We start from the raw sequence: 24395 nt of genomic DNA on the forward strand, positions 1-24395 counted from the left end.
CATTCTCCTGAGCGCTGTGGATTGTGGAAACTCTCCCGGTGAGCAGAGAGTCTGCATCTTAGAGCCCAGATATGAACCGATATGAACCGGGGCTCCGAGAGAGCCGGGTGGCGGTGGGGGGCGTGCTCTCAATAGGAGGACCAGATGCTGGCTTTGCGGTAACACCCCTCACTTCCCTACTTCCCAGGGCCTCTCTGTTCCAGGCCCTGTACATCCATTATGGGATTCTCCCAGCAGCCCAGCGAGGTTCTCGGCATTATCCCATTTCACTCATGAAGAGATTGAGACTCAGCTAGGAGATGATCAGCTAGGAGATGACAGCGGGGTTTCAAACCCAGGGTTATCTGACTGCAAAGCCCACTTTTGTTTTTTTTCCTTTTTTTCCTAAATGTTGCTCTTCGTGAGCCAATCCACGCCTCCCCCACTGGCGAGAGACATTGGTTCAGGAATTCGGGGGCAGCTTTCAGGCGCCCAGGTCCCAGCCCTGGAAAAGGCAGAGACTTCATGGTTCTAAGTGCTGTGGGGAATAAAATAGAGAAATGAATGACTGTCCTAGTCGAAATTAACCCGATGCTGCCTCCCGTGAAGCACATGGTGACATCCAACAGGGAGAGTTAGAGTCTCTGCTTCCTGGGGTCTTCCAACCGTAGGCGTACGTGTACTTGCTTCATTGAGCTGTAAGAAGGAAAGTCACTGAGTGGGTGCCACTTATTTTTATTATGGATGCTGGATTGCTATAAGTTAGCTGAACCATCCTCTGCATAATGCACATCCTCAGTACTTTTAGTTATCCCAGGTGTCGACTGAATAACTGAATGAATGAATGAATGAATGAATGAATGAATGAAGGCACGTTTGCTCTTTATTGATTAGCTTTCTCGCTACAGATAAACCAAAGGAAAAAATATTTTCCCATACTCTCTAAAGCGAGTCTACTTTGTTTTGTGGGAGGTAGCAATTTATAGACCTAGCTACACATTATTTTCTAAAACTCAAGTATTTTGGAAGAGCAGATGGAGTACCATACTGTATACACTAGTCATATATTTTGGAATATATTACTTTTTGAGCAGTTCGGTGCTGCTTTATTTAGCAAAAGCCGTTGAAGGTTTTAAAAGCCATGATCCAAAGAACATGAGTGGCTGAGATCAGAGAGGATAACCCTCGGCACAATACTGAGACTTTTCACATTCTGCTCTGCACGCCCTGGCCCTGGCCCACATTCCGTCCCACCCCTAGAAATTATGATCCACTTCGTTCTGCGGGGTAAAGGGGTGGAGCCTGGTTATCTGTAGTTTTTTAAAATCCTTTGGGTGATTCTGATACACACCCAGGTTTGCGAACCAATCTTCTACACCCATATCTGAGTGGCTACTCTTCGTGCCACATTAAAGAAAAAAAGGAAAGAAAACTGCATTGCTTTTATATTTTCTAAGAGTCATGGGGGAAGCAAGTAGGTGTGGAGCACCTCCTATATTGCCAGGCAATTTGACTTATCAATCTCATTTGTTCGTCACAAGAACATGACTATGTTTTAAAAATTAATTGGCCCTCAGATATAGAGATGAGTTAGGCATACTCCTCAATTCATAGCTTATCATCAAAAGTCCATGCAAGATTTTCTTCTTATTTTGTTATTGTTCCTTTTACCCCAGCTGCCCACACCCATTCCCCTCCCCCAATAGAAAATTACTTAAATAGGCCGGAATTAAGATGTGCACGTGTCCTTATAAAATATTCTTCCTTTTATATGTATATGTATAGTTATTTCCATAAGTGATAGATCTATAATTAAATAACTAAAAAGTAAGAGGTTTTTTTTGTTTGTTTTTTCCACTCAACATTGTGTTTTCAGGTATATCACGGCTTCTGTGTAGACTTCCAAAATTTGCAAAATTTCATTGTCTGCATTCACTCCATTTTATGTGTCTCTTTCCTTGTTAATATATGCTCATGTTATTTCCACATCCCCGCCCGGCACAGAAAATTCTCCAACTGACATCCCTATTTGAAAACCTTGGGGACCTGTGTGAGAATTATTTCTGGGATGTGTGCCCAGGAGTTGGATCTTGGAGTCATATGATATATGCATATTTAATTTCCTTATTGGAAGCAGCACGTGAGAGTTCCACATCCCCACCACCATTTGGTACGGACCACCTTTTAAGTTTGGTCTACTGATGGCTGAGAGTGCATTTCATTGTTGTTTTAACTTTTATACCAAAGATCCCTAGTGAGTTTGGGCATCTCTTCACATGCTTTTTACCTATTTGTACTTTCCTTTCTGAGAATTGCCTTTTCATGTCTTTTATCTACTTTTCACTTTCTTTTTATATTCTAGGCGTTTTCTTTTCGTATTCCTGGTCAGCTTTAGATTCTGCAATAATTAACTCCCAGTTTGTAATATGTCTCTTTACTTACCAATAATTTCTCTTTTGAACAAAAGTCCTGACTATGTAGTGTGGGTAAATCCAACCATTTTTCATCTTAGATTTTAGGATTTTTTTATGAAATGCTTTCCCACTCAGAATATAGAAGCAGGGTCCCAAAATTGTTGCCCAAGGGCACACTATCAGTTAGCAGCAGGATTTGAAAATATTAATAATTACCCATTAATAAATTAAATCATAGTATTCACAGTACTTTTAAAGCAATCAAGTATTATTTTCACTAAAAACGTTCTGTGAATTTCAGAGATCTCTCAAAAATTGCAACCTGCAGCTCTTATTCATCAGATGTCACTGAATTTTCCTTCCTGCTTAAAATTCTTGCAAAGTGTCTCAAATTACATTACAAGCAGCCTGGCCTTAATTACAGCTTTGGCCTTCGTTAAACTAATTACTATTTGCAAAGTGAGCCCCTGGCTCAAATAACAGCGGTAAAACAGTCCTTTCTGGGTGATGTCTCTGCCTTTTCTAGGAAAGGACAAGGCTGAGATCAGAGTTCTGTGTCTCCTTAGAGCCGGGATATCAAGCTCTCCTCTCCCAGCAGCCCTGGGCACAGCCCCAGTGTCGCACAGGCTGTGCAGGAGGCAGGTGGGGAGTGAGGTGGGGATTGAGGGACTTGGGGACCGAGCACAGGTTCCCACTCAATCTGCCTCCTCCAGTTTCACCCAGACAAGGCTTGCCTTTATTGGTTGTGTGTATAGGGCAATATGCAAAGTCCACCTGAAAAAGGATTCTCCTGCGAAAGGGTGGGGGTGGGGGAGAGCACTGCCTTAGAGAAGTAGACTGGTTAATATAAACTGAAATATTTTCATCTCTCTGCTTATGTTACATTTATGTAGTGCTTTACATTTTGAAAACCACTTATACATCATTTGAATTTATAAAACCCTGTAAAGTAGGCATATTTTAACAGCTGCGGCAAAATGTTGTTATAATCAAAACTCCATATTGCAGCACCATGCTGGCAGGCGGGGCTGAAGGGCCACATGTCAAGAGATGGTAGAGATTATCACTGGTTTAGGTGGAAGCTAGAACTAGCTGAACTCTAATGTCTCTGTCCGTGCAAAGATGTTATGACTGGAAATGATGAGCAAAGAAAGTAAAATTAAAAGAATCGCCTACACTAAGCCTCTTGGGGGTCAGAAGGAAGGACTTCACATGTGTACTGAACACCTGTCACTAGTCACTGTGCGAGGGGCCTCATTTTGGTTAACCTTTCCAGCCCCTCACGGAGGGCGGTGTGATCGTGTCTATTTGAAAGGTGAGGCAGCTGAAGCGTGTCAGGTTAAGAGGAAACGCTCAGAGCCCAGAGCTCTCCAGCTCCAAAACCAGGGCTCTTTCTGCTGCATAAGGATGTCTCCACATAAGCACTGCACCTTTTAAAAATTAGCCTCCCAGGTCTTCACTTCAGCGGTTGTTATTTTGGGAAGGAACTTTTTCCTCAGCAGTTCTGTCTCATGCAAGGCCTCCTGTGGCCACCTGGGTCCTCTCCCTCCTTCCGGTCTTCACCTCCTGCTTGTGGGTCAGGCCTCAGCATCTGTCCTGCGTGGCTGCATTCACCCTCTTTTCTGGGGAGGTCACTTACTCTGCTCAGCTGTAAGCATCTTTCTTGATTTGATTTCCTGGGTTTCCAGCACAAGCGAGTGCTATTTTTGCTTTTGCATCAGATAGGAAGATTGGAGAACAGCGGTCCGGCCTTCTGGCTCTTCAAGTTGTTGATTCAACATGGCTTTCGCTCTTCATTCATGAATTCTTTTTGTGCTGCAAGCTAAGGAGGTTGGCATGATTGAAAGGGTCTTCTCGAGTCTCATCTGTTACACATCTGGGACACAAAGAGGTGCCGAATGTGGTGTCAGCTTTGGTTATCTTTGTTTTCACTCTTCCAATGAGGATCCCTCAAAACACTCTTTCCCCCTCCTACTTCTTAAATAAAAGAATAAACATAGTGAAGAACGTTGAGTAGTTTTATTGCAAATAGGCATATAATATAACTAGTGTCCTGAGATAGACAGAATTACCAAAAATAAATATATTTAATCTTAGCCTTTTGTTACTAGGGTCAATAGTTTAAGAAACTGCTCTGTTAAATGAAAGCTGTCTGGGTTTCACAACTTGAACTTCTGGAATCTTGCATTTTACACTGAGGCAGTTTACTCAGATGTTTCTGATCATTTTTAAACAACGGAGAATAAGAATGTACGTTTGTATAGCACCTTACAGTTCGGACGCATTACCTGTTATACTTTACTCTGCGGGGTAGGTTTTATCATCCCTACTTCACATAAGCAAATTCAGATGCAAGAAAAGCCTTACATAGAGCATAGTATGTGTAAGGAGATGCTCTATTTTGAAAAAGAATCGTATGTGTAAGGAGAGTTAGCAGAGTCACGTAGACCTACTGCGTGCAAGTCCTTAGCGTCTTTCACTACGTGCAATGCTGTGTTGATGAAGAAATAACGTGATACTTTGGGAGAGCTGATCCATATGAAAAATTAAGGTGAAGCTGAATTGTCATTCAGCTGGCTTACACTCAGGTCAGTAAGACAGGGGCAGGATTCATGGAAGGGAGCGTGGTGCTATATTTTCCATGTGAAAAGTCAAGGCCTTTATTTGTGGACTGTGTTTTCGGTTCCCTTTCCTTTTAGGATATCTTCCTGCAGCTAGCTGCTGTTGGCCATGCCTTCAGAGCAGCCATGATGCTTTCTGGATCCCCCAACCAGAAGAAAATGAGTACACCACAAATCCTCAGTAGGCGAGGCGGTATTCTAGGTGTTGGGGATCACACGATTAATAGGACAGGTCCTTGCACAAAGGCTGTAACAATATGCAGAGGGGATGCAGAGGGGATGTGGCTTAAACTAAGCCTTTTAATACAAGGAGATCAGGGCTGTGATGGGATGACAAGCCTGACTGAGTGAAAGGTGAGGAGTTAGCATCTTGAAGGGGTGGGGGAGCATTTCAAAAAGAGACAACAGCTTGAAAGAATGAGGAAATGACTTGTAACCTGGTGTTTCTAGAAGGCAGTGTCTGAACTGGGAGATGGTAGGTGATGAGACTGGGTAATATAGGCAGAGTCTCCACGATGGAGGATAATTGTTTTCCATGTTAAAGCGTTTGGCTTTATGCTCCTGAGCACCTGGATCCACACGGGCAGACTTGTGTTCAGCTCATCACACAGGTCCCTCAGTGGAGAAGGGATGGGAGAGAGTGAACGTTGCGGGAGAGAGGTAAGCTAGGAGGCTTCTGAAAGACGGATGTTGGACCTCAGCACTCAGAGGAAGTGGGAGTGGGAGAAAAGGCCAAAGCGGAGAAACAGTGAGAAGGTGAGTCACAGTGAGACCCCTGTACACAGAGGGTACAAAAGAGAAAAGGGTCCAAGATGATGTCATTATTTTTGCTCCAAAGGAGGATGTTATAAACCTTCATAGGGAATGCCCCAGGAAGGACAGTTTTAAAAGGAAGATTAAGTTGAGTTTTAGAAATGTTGTGTGAGAGGTGTTTATGGGACACATCCAGAAGAAAACATTCCACAGACAAATTAGTTTGTCACTCAAAGCTAGACACGCAGCTTCAGCTCTGGTTCACATCATTCTTTTCTCATGCTACCCCTTTAAATTAGGGGTACTATGGGCTTCCTCATGAGCAACTTTGAGAATTTGATGAAGGCAATGGTGTCCCTGGGAAAAGCACACATTTGCATGTTCATGAACCGTGGCACACAATTTCAGGTTGTAAGAAGACCCCCAAGTGAATAATCCTTGCTTTAAATAGGACACAGAGCTTTAAGACACCACACACATCTCTGATCTGCCAAGTCACATGTTGAGAGACTGTGAAGGTTACCCTCTGCTGCCGTCTGATTGGAGGACTCCCGTTACAACCACATGGTTTATTATCCACACAAATCAATGGGAGATCAGCAAACAATGGCAGTACCCAGAAGCCTGAGCGCACCAGCTCCTTGTAACTCTTCCGTGCACCGCTCAAAATCTTTTCCTCATGACGCTATTCTCTGCCTGTGTCATCAACTCCTACCCAGACTTTCCTTCAAGGCAGAACTAATACAACATGTTGTTCAAACTCTGTTACTATTTATCGACACGTGTGTGTGTGGGTTTTGTCCCAGTTTATTGTCATCATAAGGTGGGAACCCCACTGCGAGGATAACCACGCTTCCTCTTCTACTTTATCCTCTGCTCAAGTGGGTCAAACTCGATCTGTGTCCAGAACTCAAGTTGTGTTTGTTTTCACAAGAATATAAACATGCTGCTGTTTTCACCTCCATCATTTGACTCTTTTCCCATACGCTCCGTACAGATTCCCCTAAAATAAACTTTCTCACACATTTTGGTCTCCTGCTGAGACTTGTTGTCATTCCTCTCCTCTAATGCAATAAATAGTCCTTCATATCAACAGAGTCCCCCCAAACAGATACAGAGGTGTATTAAAGTATTCTATCTCTTAAGATTTATTGAGTACTTGCTATGTACTAGGTGTCCTTTGAGGAAGCCAATCGAATGAATGAGGCAAATGTGGATTTATAAATGACCCACACTGTGGTCATTATGCTAACAGAAGCGTTGGACCCAGGGGGATGTATTTTGCATGTTGTGCTATCACTTGTCTGATGGTTGAGTCCTTCAGACAGTGTTTTCATTGAACATTTGTTGCACCCATCCTGGACAGACTGCAAGGTGCTGTGGAGGTACTTGGACAAATCTTGAATTTGAGAAATTTTCACAGCTTAACAACGATATATGAAGTAAATCATAATGGGCGGTAGACATGATATAGGCCATAAAAGTGAAGAAAAACAAAGGGGAAACTCATGTTTATTGAGTATCTACTGTGTATCAGGAATTATTTTAGGTCCTTCCATTTATGTTTCCTGATTGAATACTCCTAACTGTGTTTCGAGTATTATCTCCGTTTTACAGAGCAGAAAATTAAGGCTCAGAGATAAGTAAGTTATCATAGCTCTCCTTGTTTCTAAAGCTCATGTGTTTCCATTCTGTATTGCTAAAGAACCTTAAGAAATGTACCAAAATAATAAAGTGAGAAAGAATATGACCTAGTTAGTTACTACCCAGTGTTCCACTTTTCTCTTAACTTCATTTATCTCTTTTCCCCTGCCCATTAGGGGTACATATATATCCTGGAACAGCCTTAGGGTTTGTCCCTTACCAGCTCTAACTATTATTAATATTCTGATCATTTCAAAAATAGATCCCTTTGGATGTAGCTCAGCAGCTTCCTCCGATTTCTCTCGTGATTTATCCAATCCCTGCTAACATTAATCTTAGAGATAATTAAGTGTGCTGCCTTTACATGATGATTTTTCATATTCATACCTGCCATCTTTTTCTTTCTTCTTCTTCTGCTTTTTTTTTGTAAAGCACAAGCATTTCTTATTAAGACATAGACATGGCAGGCACCTTGTTTGTTTTTTTTGAAATTCATGGCCTTTCATGTCTTTTTTAACAAAACTACTGACAAACCCACCCTCATGGTTTACTTTACTGGATAGGAACTGTTACAGCTTACATACATCTATCCAATATCACAGAAGTTATTGAATGTACCCACTAAATGACCCAGATTTTACCCCCCTTACAATGTAACACTTTAAGTAAATGCTAGCAAGCTTCATTGTATTGGAAAACACTGTATCTGTCTGAAACAAGTTGGATATCAAGATTTGTCCTGCCATCTTCCTAGGACTAACGTCTAAAGCAATACTCCTTTGGCTGACTCGCATTCTCTTCGTGATATTTACCCAGTAGTCATCACTCATGTGTGTTCATTAGGTGTTGGGTGATGAGCCAAGCCGTTGGATTCTCAGCTGAGCCTGGAGCCGTTTAGTTTGGCACTGATTGATGATGTGTGGGGAGCGGGCAGTTTGCAGAGCATCTTAGAAACCAGTTAGCCAAAGACAAATAGCTGGAAGTTGGCTGAGGGGAGCTCAGGAGGTGGGCTCTTGGGAAAGGGGAATCATTCAGAAACACCAGTATGACTTTGATTATTCTAACGAGGGAAGGGACAGATTCTGTGGTAGATGATGCTTTCTTGAGATGAACCCCAGGATGAGGAGGGAGGCATGTTACTGATGTATTCATACAACTCCATCATCTCCCCGGGCTTTAGTTCTCACCATTTCTAAACGTGCTTTTGGAGCCAACCATCTTCCCAGTCACCGTCAGACAAAATGTGCTTGTATCAGTATAGTATTAATACATTGAGACATTCCTATTGAAGATTGTATGCCAACAGGACAGGCATTTATAGCTTAACTTTTTCTTTATCAAATGAATTTTACACTGGGAAAAAAAAAAAACTTTTGAGTAGTATTGATCTTGCCTCATGTACTTCCTATCTCATGTTTTTCCGTCTCATTTCATTCACCTATTGTACCCTGTTGGTTTGGCATCCACGTATTTACTCAAATTTTCTCCTTTGTGCTGTTTCTGTTCTTTGGGTGGGACAATGAGGAAGACATATATTGATCCTGAAGTTAGAGAGAAAATATCTCAGCTCTAATTGAGGAGAGATCCTTTCAGTGGTGTGCCAAAACTTACACGTGTTTTTATTGTCTTTCCCAGCACAGACTCTTTCTCCCTATTACTGACAGAGAACTGGCCAGGACTATCTATTTCCTAAAGATAAATAACCCCTTATTACAAACATTACAAGGATTCCCGAATCCCTTCGGAGGGAAAATACAGAAAGATGAGAGATATGCCCACAGTTACACAGGAGGCAGCCCACAAAGCCAAGTAGACAACAGGTGTCCTGGCGTAGTTAAGTCTGACTTTCTCACTTCCTTCCTCTTCTCAAAGATCTTAAGTTTTCACCACTTCCTACATGATACAGTTCAAATTCTTCTCTTTGGCAGTTACAGGCTGCCATAATTTGATCCCAACCTGTCTTCTAACATGTTACTACCTACCCCTCTCCCTGAGTGAATAAACATAAACAATAGCCTTTTGTTTTCATCTGGTCTCCTACAAGCTGCTTGACAAACATTCTTTTAATTCTTACACTGCAAGGTCTATCCTATAATCTCCACTTTATTGGGGATCTGAGGCTTAGAGAGGTTGAGAAATTTGCCCCAGGACACACGGATGGTAAATTTGAGAGAGCCAAGAATCAAACCGGGTTCTGCGGGATTGCAGCCCTCACTGCTTTCCTTCCACCTTTCATTTAAGCCAGAGTGATCACAAGCCATTGCCTTTCTATCCACCTGGAAAGTTCTAACCCTGATCAAGTGAGAGAAGGGGTAGATATTAAATTTGTTTTCAGTTTAAAAATATTTTTTCTCATACAAGAATGGTATGCATAGCGAGGTCCCACATAACATGTACACTTTGCTTGTGTAAGAAATTGAGAAGAGCCCTACTTTCGCTTACCTCTTCCATAAGCTTGCTTTGTTAGTATCCCTTTACATGGTGCATGCCTTTTTCCCCATCTTTCGCATTTTATCTTTCTTTAATAAAAATAACAAAACATAACAGAGCATTGACTTTTTAATATCCCTGAACTCTAATACAAGTTATATCTTTTAGGAAACCATTTCATTTGTTTTTAATCAACAAGTAGTAAGAACATTTGCATTATAGCAACAAATATTACTTTTAAAAAATTATCAGTTACTTTCATCAAATTATAATTCTAAGAAAGTTCCTTCAACATTGGTTACAGTCAGAAATTTTTTCCCAGAGTTAAAAAACATGATTGAAATTTGAAAAGAAGGAAAAAGGTGATTGTGTTCAACATCAGGTCTATAATTTGACCTAGCAGACCTAGGAGACCTATGCCTACTTACTATGTCACTTATTCGACAAACATGTCATAGCTCCTCCTGAGTGTTTGGCTCTATTCTAGGGCTCAGGACGGGGTCCTTAACATGGATTTTACACCATATCCAGAGGTGTTAGCATTGACTTTGATCACCAAGGTGATGAGTGACAGAGATATTGTTTAGACTTTGGATTAGTCAATATTCACAAGGACACACAATTAAATACAGCTCAGGCACTGAAAGGACTTGGGCTAATCCTCAAAGAACTTTGGTTAGGGGGGCATTGGGACTTTTAAGAAAATCAAAATCGAAATTATTGAATAGTATAATATGTTAGGTAAGATTAACTGTTGCTCACAAACATCGGTTCCTTCGGAGAGAGAGGATGGGAGCCAGTGTGAACGCCAAACTCAGTCAATTGGTAGTGGCTGCCTGTAGGCTGAGTCCGGGTTCATCAGAAAAAAACAGCACCCGGATAGATTAGTGATGCCTGCCATGGGCATGAAACAGAGGAATGATGATATGTATCCACCCTATATAGGGGGTAATTACCATCTATGCTGTTTTCCCCAAAGGACGCATCATTAAGGGAATAAGCCAAATTTTTTTTATTAAATTTATTGGGGTGACAATTGTTAGTAAAGTTACATAGATTTCAGGTGTACAATTCTGTAATCCATCATCTATAAATCCCATTGTGTGTTCACCACCCAGAGTCAGTTCTCCTTCCATCACCATATATTTGATCCCCCTTACCCTCATCTCCCACTCCCCACCCCCTTACCCTCTGGTAACCACTAAATTATTGTCTGTGTCTATGAGTTTAAGAAACCAAATTTTGATAAAAGTACAGCAGTACCAGTGGATTTCTGCAAACCGTGGGAACAGCTGCTTTCATCCCGCTGTAAGGGGTATAGTGAATAAGCAGAAAGGAAGAGGTTTTGAGTGGAAAAACACAGGAACCTTTTCAGATCTTCCTTGGGTGCATTGGCCCCAAACCACCAAATAACTGTCAGGATGTTTTGCAGAATCAGAGCACTCTGAGCTGTTTTAATTGTCTGAGCTTTGTTGCTGAGGTGGTTGACAGGTTCTCCTTTGAAGATAACAAATGGCTCACAATTGCTTCAGTTTGGAAAATGCTCTGCTGCCCTGGGACATTGTAATAACTGGCCATGGAAAAGAAAAGGCCTGGGGATTTATGAGGTGTCCCAATTTACAACCATCTGGGAGAAATACCGCAGGACGTTGGTATAGCAGTGTGTTAATCAGAGTTCATCTATCATTGCTACTGTTATAAACCCTCTTTCCCTCTGCTTAAAATTATCACAGGGATTCGACCCCAGCCTTTATCAGACTCCCTAGAAATCATTTTTGTAACATGTAACTCAGAAATAAAATCGGGTTGACCTTCAGTTTACTGCACTGAGGGGGAAGTTTTCCAGGTATAAGAAATTGTAAAATCCACTAGTGATAAAAAGACAAGTGAGGTATATTCTCTTCTTTCAAACGGCTCAGGTTCTTATTGGGAGACCAGTAGTGAACACATAATTTCAATTCACTCTGAGAAGTACGATTGTTAAAGCAGTGGGGTCAGAATAGAAATATATTTATATGCACAAAAACCAATGGTGTGCTTAATAATCACTTTGTTTGCCCTGTCCCTAAATTGTATGGACAGCCAATACCCATAATAACACTTACTAAGACCTACTGTTATTATTTGTATACACACCTCCCGCCCCCTCACTGCCCTCTACTTTCCCAAGGGTAAGAACTGGATCTGGGCCGTTGTGTTGCCAGCACTTCACCCAGTGATTTGCACATACTAGATGCCTAATAAGCGTTAGCTGAGTTAATTCCTGGTTGAATGTATATTTCTGAAGCTTTTATAATGCAATACCAGGGGTTGTCCACTTATTAGATAAAGTTTAGAAAATCAAAACATATTTACCTTTCAGATCTTCTGTTGATTCAGCTGAATGTGAAATGCATACCATGGTATCTTGAAGTTCTCAATAAAGAATGGTCCACTTGAAGTATCACATGGTGATCGTGATGAATGCTGAAAAGGGGAGAATATGTGGAGAGTGTAGCAAGAACAGCCCTTTCCTGTATGTATCAGAGTTTTGACCAGTGGACTCTGCTAAATTTTAAGTCCCACTGTGTGACTGTCTTCCCTGCCCAATATGACAGCTGAATAGCCTCACCAACATTTTCATTTTGGTGGCACTACCCTCCGGAGTGACCTGCTGAGGCAGTGATGCCAGTATTCCTTGAGTACAGCCACCTGGTCTGGTGGCAGAGCTCGTTTCTGGGAGCCAAACCTTGCCTTTCCACCCCAAGTCCCCCGTGGTCTTGCCTGAGCAGTCTGCTTATGAGACATTTATTAAATCTCTCTTCCAGAGGGGAACATTGTCCCATTTCATTTGTCACTATTTAATAGCTTATGCAAAACATGCTGGGAGATTTAAATGTGTGGGGCTTCAGGTTGCACCCTCCATGTGAAGCAGTAAACATTTCATTTATTTCTTAATAGTGACTAATTTTAGAGTAGTTTGAGGCTGATTTATCTGGGCGCACTGCTATTTTTCTGTCCACTTTCCTTTTAGCTCAATCATTCATTCTGCAAATTCTCATGAAACCGTAGAGATGAATTGGGTAAATACCACCCCCCATAGAGGTTGAGACACACCCGGGGAGATCAGCAAGTGAGCAGATGGTCACTGTGCACTCCTTTCTTCATGCCTTACCGATGAGTAAGTGAAGAGGGGCAGTAAGTCCACCTCAGATTGGTTGGTCGTGTCTAGAGAAATATTTAGAGAACTCTGTGGATGCCATTCATCCATCAACAAAGACAACAGGGTGTTTCTCATCATTTAGCTCCATCTTTTTGGCATCATGATTGTGTGACTTAAAAAAGAAAAATACTTTCAGGCTGTTACTTCTTCAATGAGATTCCTCCCCTGCTTTGGGGGAGCTTCCCGGAGAGTCAGCCCACCCCCACCATGGTCAGCCTTAGCTCCAAGAGAACCGCACCTCCATCGGGACCCCAGTGTAGGAGACTTGCCTATTGGGAAGCTCCTTCTTTGTAACTTTCAGAAGATTTGCAAAAGACGTGGATTAAATGCCACCCACTAATATGATGGCATTAGTGGACTTTGCTTGCCAGAAGCCGACTCCATCAGACACCGGGAAGATAGCTTCCCGTCGTCCACCAGGGCCTCCGGTGAGCGAACCAGCAAATCAAGGCAGATCGCTGTGTTAATTAGGCTCCCTGTTTTGGTGGGGAAAGGAAGCTTCATCGCACAGCTGTTTTGTCTCTTGATGGCGCTCCCCTCCAGGGAGGGCTGCAGGGAGAAAGAGGCCATCCCTGCCCTCCCCTTTTCCATCTCTCTGTCTGACTAGCTCCCTGAGGATGCTGAAGTGAGTCCAAAAGACATGGCTTTCATATCCATTGATCTTCAACAAGCCCAGCCCTAATTGATTTTAAGATGAATTGCTGGTGGAACGGTTTATTTGTTTATTTTTATTTTTTGCTGGCTATAAAGATGCCTTAAACCTTAAATTAAAATGCCTTCTGTGAGGGGCAGGTAGCCTGAGTGCCCTGTGTCTTAGTCTTTGAAATGGAAATGCACCCAGCTAGCACTTGTGCGGAGACTGGGAGGTCAGGCACTATAGAAGGAGCTATTTGGGGGCGGGAGCAAAGCTCTCCATTTGGGTTATGATTAAATAGATTCTCAGGATGCTTGAAGCTGCCTGAGCCTCACTACCCCCTGCCATCTGATTCCTCTTTTATTAGCAACTAAAAACCAGGGGACATTCTCGAGGGCGGGAACAGCAATGCTGGGCAACTCGCTCCCTTTCTAACTGCTTCAGTGCCATCTGCTTTGCTCTCGGGATACATTTGAAAAATCACCTTTCATACTCTGTCTAATAATAGTCCTCCATCGGGTTCCCTGGCCCGTCTGGACACTGCCATACAGGTTTGCCTGCTCAGGGCTGGCACACAGCGCTGGCACATAGGGTCTGGGAACACTGGTGCTGATTGCTGCCCAAGGTGCTGTGGGCTTATTGGGAAGATGGTGGCTGCCCTTGCTAAAGGGGCATCCTAAGCACCTCCTGATCCAGGTAGACAGCTGCCCGCACCACGGTGGCTGTGGCTGCCTCAGTGAGAAGAAGCCCAGAGTAAATGGTCTGGTCCCCAAGTGGAGATGACTTCTGAAGGGCCTGCGCAAGCATGCGGAGAGCAGACACCATCTCCTGACCATCTGTTTGACCGTCCCAGGGGACAGCACTCATCCTGTCCATGTCATAGCTAGCACCTGCAGACCAAACCTTGGGGGGAGCTGAGAGCAATAAGAAGCTGAGGTCTCCGTTACTCGTCTCTAAGTTACATTGGGCACTTTCGAGAGAAGGGAGTGTGTTCCTTCTCTCTTTTCCTGGAAGTGCATCATCATCGCTCTTTCCTACCTTCTTATACCTCCTCAGATGGACCCGTAACCCTCAACCTCAGCTACCCATTACCATCCCCTGGGAGCTTTGTAAAACAGGACCAATGTCTAGAACCCGTTCCAGACCAAATGAATCAGAAAACTTAGGGATGAAGCCGGGCAACGGTACGTTTCAAATTTTGTTGTAGACTGAGGGTTGAAAATTACTGATTTCTGAGGCTATTTCCTTTTTTTAATCATTTGATGAGTTCATCAGTCATAAAGTAAATGGATATTTTCTCAATAACTAACACATAATTGGATTGTGTGTTGCAGACTCTGTATATATAATAATAAACAAGGGGACACTATTCGTGACATTGCAGTACAATCCTGTGATGGGAACGTAGGTGGCAACAGCACCAACTCTGGGAGGAGGGTGGCAGGTCAAGGAAAGATGTCTAGACTTGAAGAATGAGCAGGTATTAGAGGAGGGGATCAGCCACAGGTGAAAAGAAAAACACAAATGAAGGTATGGGGTGAAGCTCAAGGCATTGGAGGGATCTCATTGTGCTTAGATCATGGGGCGAACAGTGGGACCAAGTAGGAGGCATCTGCTAAAGGGGGAGGTGAAAGTCCACCGTGATGGCCCCTGTGGTCACACCGGATAGCCTGGTCTTCTGCAGGCAGTGCTGAACCACCATGATTTAAAAAATAATAATAAATAAATTCATTGGGGTAACATTAGTTAATAACGTTATATAAGTTTCATACAATTATGTAATACATCATCTGTATATTGCATTGTATGCTCACCACAAGCTAGTTTTGTTCCATCACCATATATTTGACCCCTTTTACCGTCTTCCTCCTCCCCCACCCCTTTCCCCCTCTGGTAATCACCATACTGTTGTCTGTGTCTATGAGTTTGTTTGTTTGTTTGTTTTGTTTGTTCATTGGTTGCTTTCTGTTTTATACCTCACATATGAGTGAAAGTTTATGGTTCTTGTCCTTTTCCGTCTGACTTCTTTCACTTAACATGATACTCGCAAGGTCCGTCCATGTTGTCCAAAATGGCAGTATTTCATTATTTTTATGGCTGAGTAGTATTCCATTATATATATGTACCACATCTTCTTTATCCAATCGTCCCTCAAAGGGCATTTAGGTTATTTCCATGTCTCAGCTATTGTGAACAATGCTGCACTGAACATAGGGGTACATATTTGGGGTTTGCATTTTGCATTTTGGAAGAATCCGACCTCTGTCAGGAGGGGCTAGAGGAAGCTGAGTTTCAGTCTGCAGTGAACTGTCCTTTTTCTCAGCTCTTAGATACATATCTTGGCTTTTGATGTGGTACACAGCAAGCCTAGCCTTTTCTGGGTTCAGAAACGCCATCTTAGAGAGAGAAACAGTTATAGTGACCGCATTGCCTATGTCACATGGTCCTGCCCTTTGGCTGCGAATGAGGTTATCTCACCCCCTTCAGACAGATACCCACAGGGGCTCAGGGTTTAGAGGGCTGTGAGAGAACCACTGGGGAAACACAGGCAGGAGAAGTTCAGTGGCTTCTGCTTTCTCTTATCGCGGCATGTCACATTTAGATCTGTCCTTTGTGAGATGCAGGGAAGCTGTTTTTGCATTTATTAATAAACACAATGTTTCAAATTCATCTGGTATAATTGAGGACACATGATGAACTCGAGAGGGGGCTGGAGGTTGCACACCAGCTGAGTGGACTGTCTGTGATTTCCCAACAGTTTCTGTTCACTTACGTTCAACCTGACCCTCTAGGGCCCTGCAGAGCACAGCCCTTCACCAGGGGACTGACTGCGGGTCAAACCCCAGTGGGAGGTGTGACAGGAGGAAGCAAGGATGTGTCCACGTGTCTTCAGGACCCTGAAACCATCCAGGGGGAAAGCTGAGAGTACTGGGTTTTAATGAAATAACTCTTCAGTCTGTCAGAATCAGTTCTGTTCAGTGCAGCCTAAATATAATCTCGAGCTGCCCTGCACATGTCACAAACACCCGGCATGGTCATGAGGTTGTTTGCATGCTGCAAGGACGATTTTTGTCTTTGGATAAGCTGGCTGGAGCCCTGTGAGTCGTATTGATGGGTATGATATATTGGGGTTGAGTGCTCTGTGGTTCCTAATCCTAACTAAAGGGTATCACCTCCGTAAGGAAACCCCAGCTAAAGGAGTGATGGAGGGACTTTGAAATGAGCGCTGCCCAACTGTAAAGCCAGGCCTGTCTCCTCTATAGCCAGGGGCTGGCAAACCACCGTCTGCAGGCCAGGCCAGCCCACCATGTTTGTTTTTTAAATCCAGTTTTATTCAAACAGCCACGCCCATCCGTTTACTTGTCTGTGGTCACTTTCACACCACCAAGGCAGACAAAGTTGAGTTACTGCAAAAGACACCTTATGGCTTGCAACACCTAACATATTTACCATCCGCCTTTCACAGGAGTTTGCCAACCTCTGCTCTACGCCACACAGTCCCACAGTGAACACAGAAAACTTAAATGTTGCTCCTTGGGCCCCGAGAGCACTTTCATTTTTCTCTCTCCTTCATTTAGTACACTTGACGCCACTCAGCAGAAACCCTCCTTTGCAGCGACTGGCCTAGGCTGTGGCAAAACTACAGAGTAAAACCATCTTTCGTTTCCAGAAGCTGTCCTGATGTTAAAGACCTCTGGGTGGGAAGGGGGTGGGGGAAAAGGGATGACAGCCTGCATCTGGCTCAATAATTGTCCTTGCTGGCTAAGTGACCAGTGCCCTAACGTCTCCTCCTATTTCTGGGCATTGCCACTTCTCCCCACTTCTAACCTTGGAGAGTAGCTTCCCAAAGTACCCACCCACCCCCCACCCCGCCCAGCCTCTGGGTAATTACCCTGCATACACGTGAGCACTTGGTGCCTTCTTTCCCCAGACCGCTCTCCAGGCAGAATCCTTCCAATGTCTTGGTCCTCTCAGCCTTCTTCACTCATTTTGGTTGGTGTAGGGCACAATCCTGGGAAGAAAAACGGTCCAGTCCTCAAGCCCAGCAATGAGAACTCGCCCATTTTATAAAGCTGGGCTGTCATTCGAAGGAGTCACTTCATTGCTGGACTGCATTGGTATCTGTCTTCCCCAAGGCAGCCTTTTTCCTTCATTATGAAGATCAGTTCATTCCATGGGTCACCACTAATTGTGTCAACTGATCCCCTTTTAGTGGCCATGCCCCCCCAAAACATATATTGCTGTGGCTTCTCCAGAAACCCTCCACTCAGCTACAGACCAGCCCCTTCCAGCTAAGCCTTGAGAGGAAGCCCAAGGTGCCCTGAGATACCATCTCAAGGCCACAGACTTTATCCTTCAAGCTTTGTAAAAGTACGCTTTGAAAAACGTGTCACCAGTCTTATAATTCTGTTAAGGATGTATTTGTTTACTTCTATAGATGAAGAGTGGCAGGCTAAGAATCTTCGGCATTAAACATATCAATCATAGTCTGGGAGAGACTGCATCAAGTCCTATGGGCCACAATATGCATAAGAAAGAGTCCCTGTCCTCCAATGATTTCCAATCTAGACGGGGCAGACGGTGCACCAATAACTCACCTGTTTTCTAATGATATGACAAGAAATGCGACATGCCATTCTGACGCTCAGGAGTGGGGCTGGGTGTTTGCCGAGATCTGTGGTTCTCCCACTTGAGTGTGCACTAGAATCACTTGGAGGGGCTGTGGAAACAGATGCAGATGGCTGACTGGGTGCATTACTCTATGCCATTTTGTATAAGGCCCTTGGGCATCCGTGGATTATGGTATCTATAGGGGATCCTGGGACCAACCCCCCATGGATGCCAAGGGACGACTGTACCAGCACACATGATTCTAATCAGGGATCCCCACCTTTAACCCAGTCTTCCAAGGAGACCAAAGGTTTTCTCCATGTGAAGTACAAGACCTGTGCGACTCCCGCTTTTTTTGTAACACGTGACATTATCGTAGAGAAGATGTGCTGGGAGAACTCCAGAAACACACCACAGGCACAGTTCAGACCTTGATAAAATAATGAGTCCATTCCACCAGCGAACGCAAATTCTAAGAGTATGACTTCTTTGATGTCTGTGGCAAAGCGCATGCTCTAATTAACAAGTTTTAAGTTCACTGATTTGCCGATGCCTCTGAAACACTCTCTGTGGGTTTTTCAAACAATGATAAATGGTCTGGGATTTTCCAGAGGACAGAGTCAAAGTATGGTGGTTGTGAATGTCTTGAGTTGAATTGCGCATGTGGAGCATTAACAGAGACTTAAAGCCATTCATTGTAGCTCTTGTAGAAGATACTAGGCCAAAGAATAGAGGAATATTTGACTTACATATTTTGTCGTCTTAAAAAAATATCAATGACATCTTCTACTGGAGTCATTTTCCTGACACACAGAGTGACCATAGAACTTCTTGAGGCAGTGCCAAGCAAAATTGTGAAGCACAGTAGGCAAAGCCAGTTGTGTACTCCCCACTTGTGTCCTTCTCCCCAGGTCCAGGTGCCTGGGCTTCCTTCCTCCCCTCCATCCTATCAACCTACTCTTAGGAAACAATATTGTCTTCAAACTAAGGTGTACATGATTGTGGGTAATTTAAAGGATTGTTCCACTTATGGATTCTTGCATCTAGCAGGGATCAAAGTCTTAAGCTAGAGGAATGAAGCTCTAGCAGTGGATTTTAAGCATAAGGTATAAGTAGGAGCTACATAAAGGATTACCATCATTTCCATGCAATGGTACAACCATGAGCATATAATGAAGATGATTTTCTAAAGTTATTCCTTACTAAAGTCGCTTTGTTGTTTCTATCCAGCTTCCTTCCCCCACTTCTCCTGGATCCAGGCAACCTCAGCCCCACAAACAGTACTCCTCTGGGCCTTCATTCTATGTATGTGCAGGAACTTTTGGTTACAAGTGATAAGAATGCCATTCAAACCACCACATACCAGGCTTGGACTGACTGTGTGGGTGAATGTGGCTTAACCGTTGTTAACACTCTTACACGCACTGCTTCCTGTCTTCTGTCTGATTCTATTGGCAGCAGTCTCATTATCCTCCACTCTCCTGTATATTAAGGGACCTCCCTCAGTTTGAGGGGAAAAGAGCAGGCTTCGGCTCTGTCTCAAGTCAAGTGAGAAAAATCTGGGGAAGCGTGCTGATTGGTCAGTTCAGGTCACTCGCCCACTCAGTAGCGGGATCATTATATCTAGTCAGATGCGGGCTGATGATTGTCTTTTCCATGGTAGCCCCTTAAGGAAACACATGAAGTAGGGAGTCTCCTGGCCCTCTGAGCTTCTGCGTCCTCATCTGCACATTGAGAGAAGTGGCGATATCTCTAAAACTCTCCCAACTTTGACCTGATTGTATTTAAAAATCGCTTTTTCAGTTTTGGTATGCTAATAGCTGTATCTTTCTCTCTCTTACATGTGCTAACTCCCACCAGGTCAAATGACATTGGAAGATGATAATTATCTCCCTGGCTCAATGCTGAGTGTCTCTGCATGGGGATAGCGGAAGCTCTCCCTCACGTGTACCAGCAAAGAGTCATATAGGTCAACCTTGACCAAATTTAACCGCCATTTATACTGCATGATATGAGATGGTCACGATTTCAAAATTTGTTAAACATCCCAAATTTAACATTTTGCCTGAGTGGAAAAGAAGCAGATTAGGTACAAGGCAGGTCAGCTGGAAATGTTCCTTTATGCTGTTATGCTGAGGGCACGAAACAATGATTATGTAACTGGTTCCAGTTCAGAGGCAGCCCATGTTCAAAGTGGCTAATGTGCAGAGATGCCCACATTATTCCTCTGTTTCCGTATCATTGGATCTCCTTTCTTTCTGTAAAACCCACATGATGTCAGCTCTGAAATGCCTCCCCACCTGCCAACAGAGTCCATCTTCTCTATCTCATCCACATTTCTGTTGTAATGATCTTTGTCTGTGTCTAGCTCTCTTATTAGACCATCAGCTCACAGAAGACAAGGGCCATACCTTATTCATTTTTGAATGCCTAGTACCTCGGCAAGTGTAGGCACATGGTAAGTATTCAGTAATATTTGCTGTGTTGACTTCACAAATAATGCTTCTCAAGCACATTTTTGTTAGCCGCTTCTATCTCAACAGTCCACTTGATGGTAAGCTAATACCCAGCTGAGTTAGACTGCAGGGAGAACCCAGCCATGAGCCTAGAAGCTCCCATGAGTCAGGGACTGGGGGACAGTTACTTTTACGCCTTTAGCCCCCTGCTGTCACCAGCAACCATGTCTTCCCAGGACAGGCATGGCAGGCAGTTTCTCTGAGAACAGTGGCACCTCCTAGAGAAAGCAGATCCATGAGTAAATGATATGATCCGTCATCCCACAAATTGTTTCCTATAGTTTCTTGAAATTTCTGCCATTAGATTTAATTTTTTTGTGATCTCATCCTCCATCCTTCTCAGTCTCCGTTCCCTTATCTTTAAAATAATGGTAATAACACCACTGTACTGTATTGGAGGCAGGATTCAATGGGGTGATGAATGGTAAAGTGTCTGGCACAGAATCTAGCATATAATTGAGGTGTATTTATGATTTTTCTTTTATTTTGAAGTTACTCAGTCACCCCAAGCATGGTGTCATGGCTGGCAGTATAGTAGAGGGTTTACTGTCCTAGGTTTTCATCCCGGCTCAGACACCTACCGAACAAATGTATGATTTTGAGCTAATTCCTTACTGTTGCTTTTGAAGCCTCAGTTTCTCCATAGGTAAATGGAATGATGATAATGTGTATCATACAGATTTGAGTGGACTAAGAGCAGGAACTTGTAGCAAGCCCCCTAGATAGTATCTGGCACATAGTAGGTACCTTACCAACAATAACAATTGTCATTCTCATCTGTAGTGGAGGGTAAAAAAAAAAAAAGAACCGGCGAGTCTCTTGGCTGCCTCTGTGTTTTTTCTAGTCTTCTCCTACTTTACATCTGCCAGTGAAGATGAATTCACATTAATAGAAGCAATAGTTGATTGCCTCCTTGTGAGCTGGATCTGTCCTGAGGCAGCCAATTGCCAGATCCTTCTTTTTTGTGGAGGATTCCAATGAGATTTCTCTATTCTAATTGAACAGACCTCTTTTCTCAGTGCCTGGCTCAAAGAGGCAAGACCACGTACACATTTCCAAACGCATCATGTGTCTGAACACTCAGGCCTTAACTACATGGGGAAAGCATTCTAGTGAGTGGCAGCGGTGGATATCGGTTCATATTCACTTGAAAGTGTGCCAACTAAACTTCTACAGTTAATTGTGTCTCAGCGACTTTCTCCTGGAAAAAAAGAATTATTATGCAGACTTCTAACTGTTGTTTGGACTTCTTTCATTGTTGAGTTTGCATTGTTTCCAATGTTGGTTCAGGAGCTGTCACATAATATGTGCAGCCAATGGAGCACTCCTCCCACAATGCACCTCTCCACCCCCATTTCTAAGTTAGTCAACCCGTCTCCTCCCTTGTGGTTCCAACAGCACAAAAGATGTGCATAATGGTAGCTTACTCTTTGGAAAAGCATGCTCAAGGTTTGCGTGGCGAGTACATGCAAAGGGATTCACGTTCACAGAGACAGGGAGCCGTTCACTCAAGAAGACCTTTCTGAATGGGCGAGGTCCACCCCGGAACATGATGGTCTTCCTTTAACTTACAGGTAATGCAGGTGGTGAAGGAGCAGGTTATGAGAGCTCTTACAACCAAGCCTAGCTCCCTGGACCAGTTCAAGAGCAAACTACAGAACCTGAGCTACACCGAGATACTGAAAATCCGCCAGTCTGAGAGGATGAACCAGGAGGATTTCCAGTCTCGCCCGATTATGTAAGTTACACCCTGACCTCTGTCTCCTTGAAGCCTCTCGACCCCGCTGTCTCCAGAGTGAAAGCCGATCGAGCTGTGTTATGGGATTTTTACAGAAGGCCAACAAAAGGCATTCTGAAAGATCTCCATTCAGTTCAGGAGGTCTCAGCAGGTCCTTGAGGAAGGCCGGGCAGGGGTGGGCCGAAGGGGAGGTAGGGACAGGGGAGGCAGACAGAAGGCTCTAAATCAGGAATTGGCCTGCTTACTGAGGAGCCCTCTAAAGATTTGCAGCTAAAAAGGTGGGGACCTCTTCTAACACTGGGAACGCACTGTCTTGCCCATGAAGTCATACTGAATGTAGGTGCCTTTAAGTGGCCAGATGTTCTGGCCCAGCCACAGTGAGGCCCACTGATGATAAAGCAATGTGAATGCTGGAGCTCTGTGCCTGGGCAGCACGGAGAGCCGGCCAGGAAGCCCGAGGCCTGCCTTCTCCCTGCTGTCAGCTCTGCTCTGCGTCACAGCAGCTCACGTTGCTCTCGTGACTGTCAACCTACCGGTAAGGCAGAGAGGCAGCGGTCCCCTTTTTATAGGACTTGCATCAAACACCACTAGCAATTGTTGCAAAATTTCGTGTTTCTCCATCAGTAAGGTGTTCTCAAGCTCAAGCATGAGGACTGTGTTTGCTTTCTCTTCTTAGAACTGGCATGTTTATCGTCCCTTGCCCTTTTCTAAGAGCTAGGTCAGTTTTACTAAACTCTTATAGTTTATAAGGAAGGAACTAGGGGAAGGGGTGGAGGGTGAGGAAAGTGTTTGACGTCTCTTCTCATTGTGCCCTCAGAGGTCTGGACACACTTTCTTCTGAACTTTTCTATGAAGCCAACTTACAACATACAAGGCCTTGTGAACCATTATTAAACCTGTGTGTGTGTGTGTGTGTGTGTGTGTGTGTGTGTGTGTGTGTGTCTTTCTGCTTCTTCTTTATGCCCTTCTTTCTGTTTCTTGCTCTTATACATCTGACATTTCTAATGCGTGGCAATTTGCGAAGCATCTTCTTAAGCTATTTCATTTTCTCACATCCATGGGAGAAAAGCAGGCCTTCTCTCCATCTGAGGGCCAGGATACAGCTTTGAGAGGGGAGGACCTTGTTAGCAAGCTGAGGGACCAGGATTTGAAATCCAGCCTGCTAATCCCTCAGCTCACACTCCATCCACCTCACCACAGTGCCTTCACCAAGTGCAAGACTGAAATGAGGTTTAAAAAGTGCACAGGTCTAAAAAGACACTAGCCACACTGTCACCTCTACGTTACATTTGCTTTAAAATCTTAAGGAGCACTTTTAGAAACTGCAGAGCAGAACTGCAGACTTCAGTGGGGATGGAGTGAAGCGCAGGGGAGGGGACAGGCTTCCTGAGGGTCTTTGGCTTCATTGAGAAACCTAAGTCACACCCACCCTGAACACCAGCCAGCTCATTATTCCAGCCCCGGAAATAGGCAGGTGGAGCCAGCCTTCAGCTTCTTCTCCAGTGCTGTTTTGTCTTTTCGGATGAGCTACTAGATAGGAAGGCATTGTGGGGCTGGATGGAGTCTAAACGCTGCCAAAATGGCTCACAAGATAAATCCAAGCCAACAAAAACAAAGACACAATCCATGTACGATTGTTTTCATTTTTTCGTTCATTTACCAAATGTGTATTGAGCAACACCTACTTGCTACACCCCACCCGACGTGCTGGCAGAGAACCAGAGGGACTTGGTCCCCACCGTCCCACACTTTAAAGCTGAGGTCGGAGGAATTACCAGGTATCTGGTCCGTACTTGGCTGGAGGAAACATCGGTGGATGGGTTGTCACAAGAACACACAGGTGAAGCATGTCA

General features: G+C 43.9%; 1 protein-coding gene across 10 annotated transcripts in view; it reads left to right on the forward strand.

The window, feature by feature from the left end:
• The window catches only part of ELMO1 (engulfment and cell motility 1), a 478109-nt gene that overhangs the window by 415043 nt on the left and 38671 nt on the right, over positions 1-24395 (forward strand). For all 10 annotated transcript variants that reach the window (XM_081079148.1, XM_081079151.1, XM_081079150.1 and 7 more), the window contains one exon: positions 22379-22542. In XM_081079148.1, coding sequence (XP_080935274.1) covers positions 22379-22542 — 164 coding nt within the window. The remainder of the gene's footprint in view (positions 1-22378; positions 22543-24395) is intronic.

This window comes from Rhinolophus hipposideros (genome assembly GCF_964194185.1).
Source record: "Rhinolophus hipposideros genome assembly, chromosome: 18".
Lineage (NCBI taxonomy): Eukaryota > Metazoa > Chordata > Mammalia > Chiroptera > Rhinolophidae > Rhinolophus > Rhinolophus hipposideros.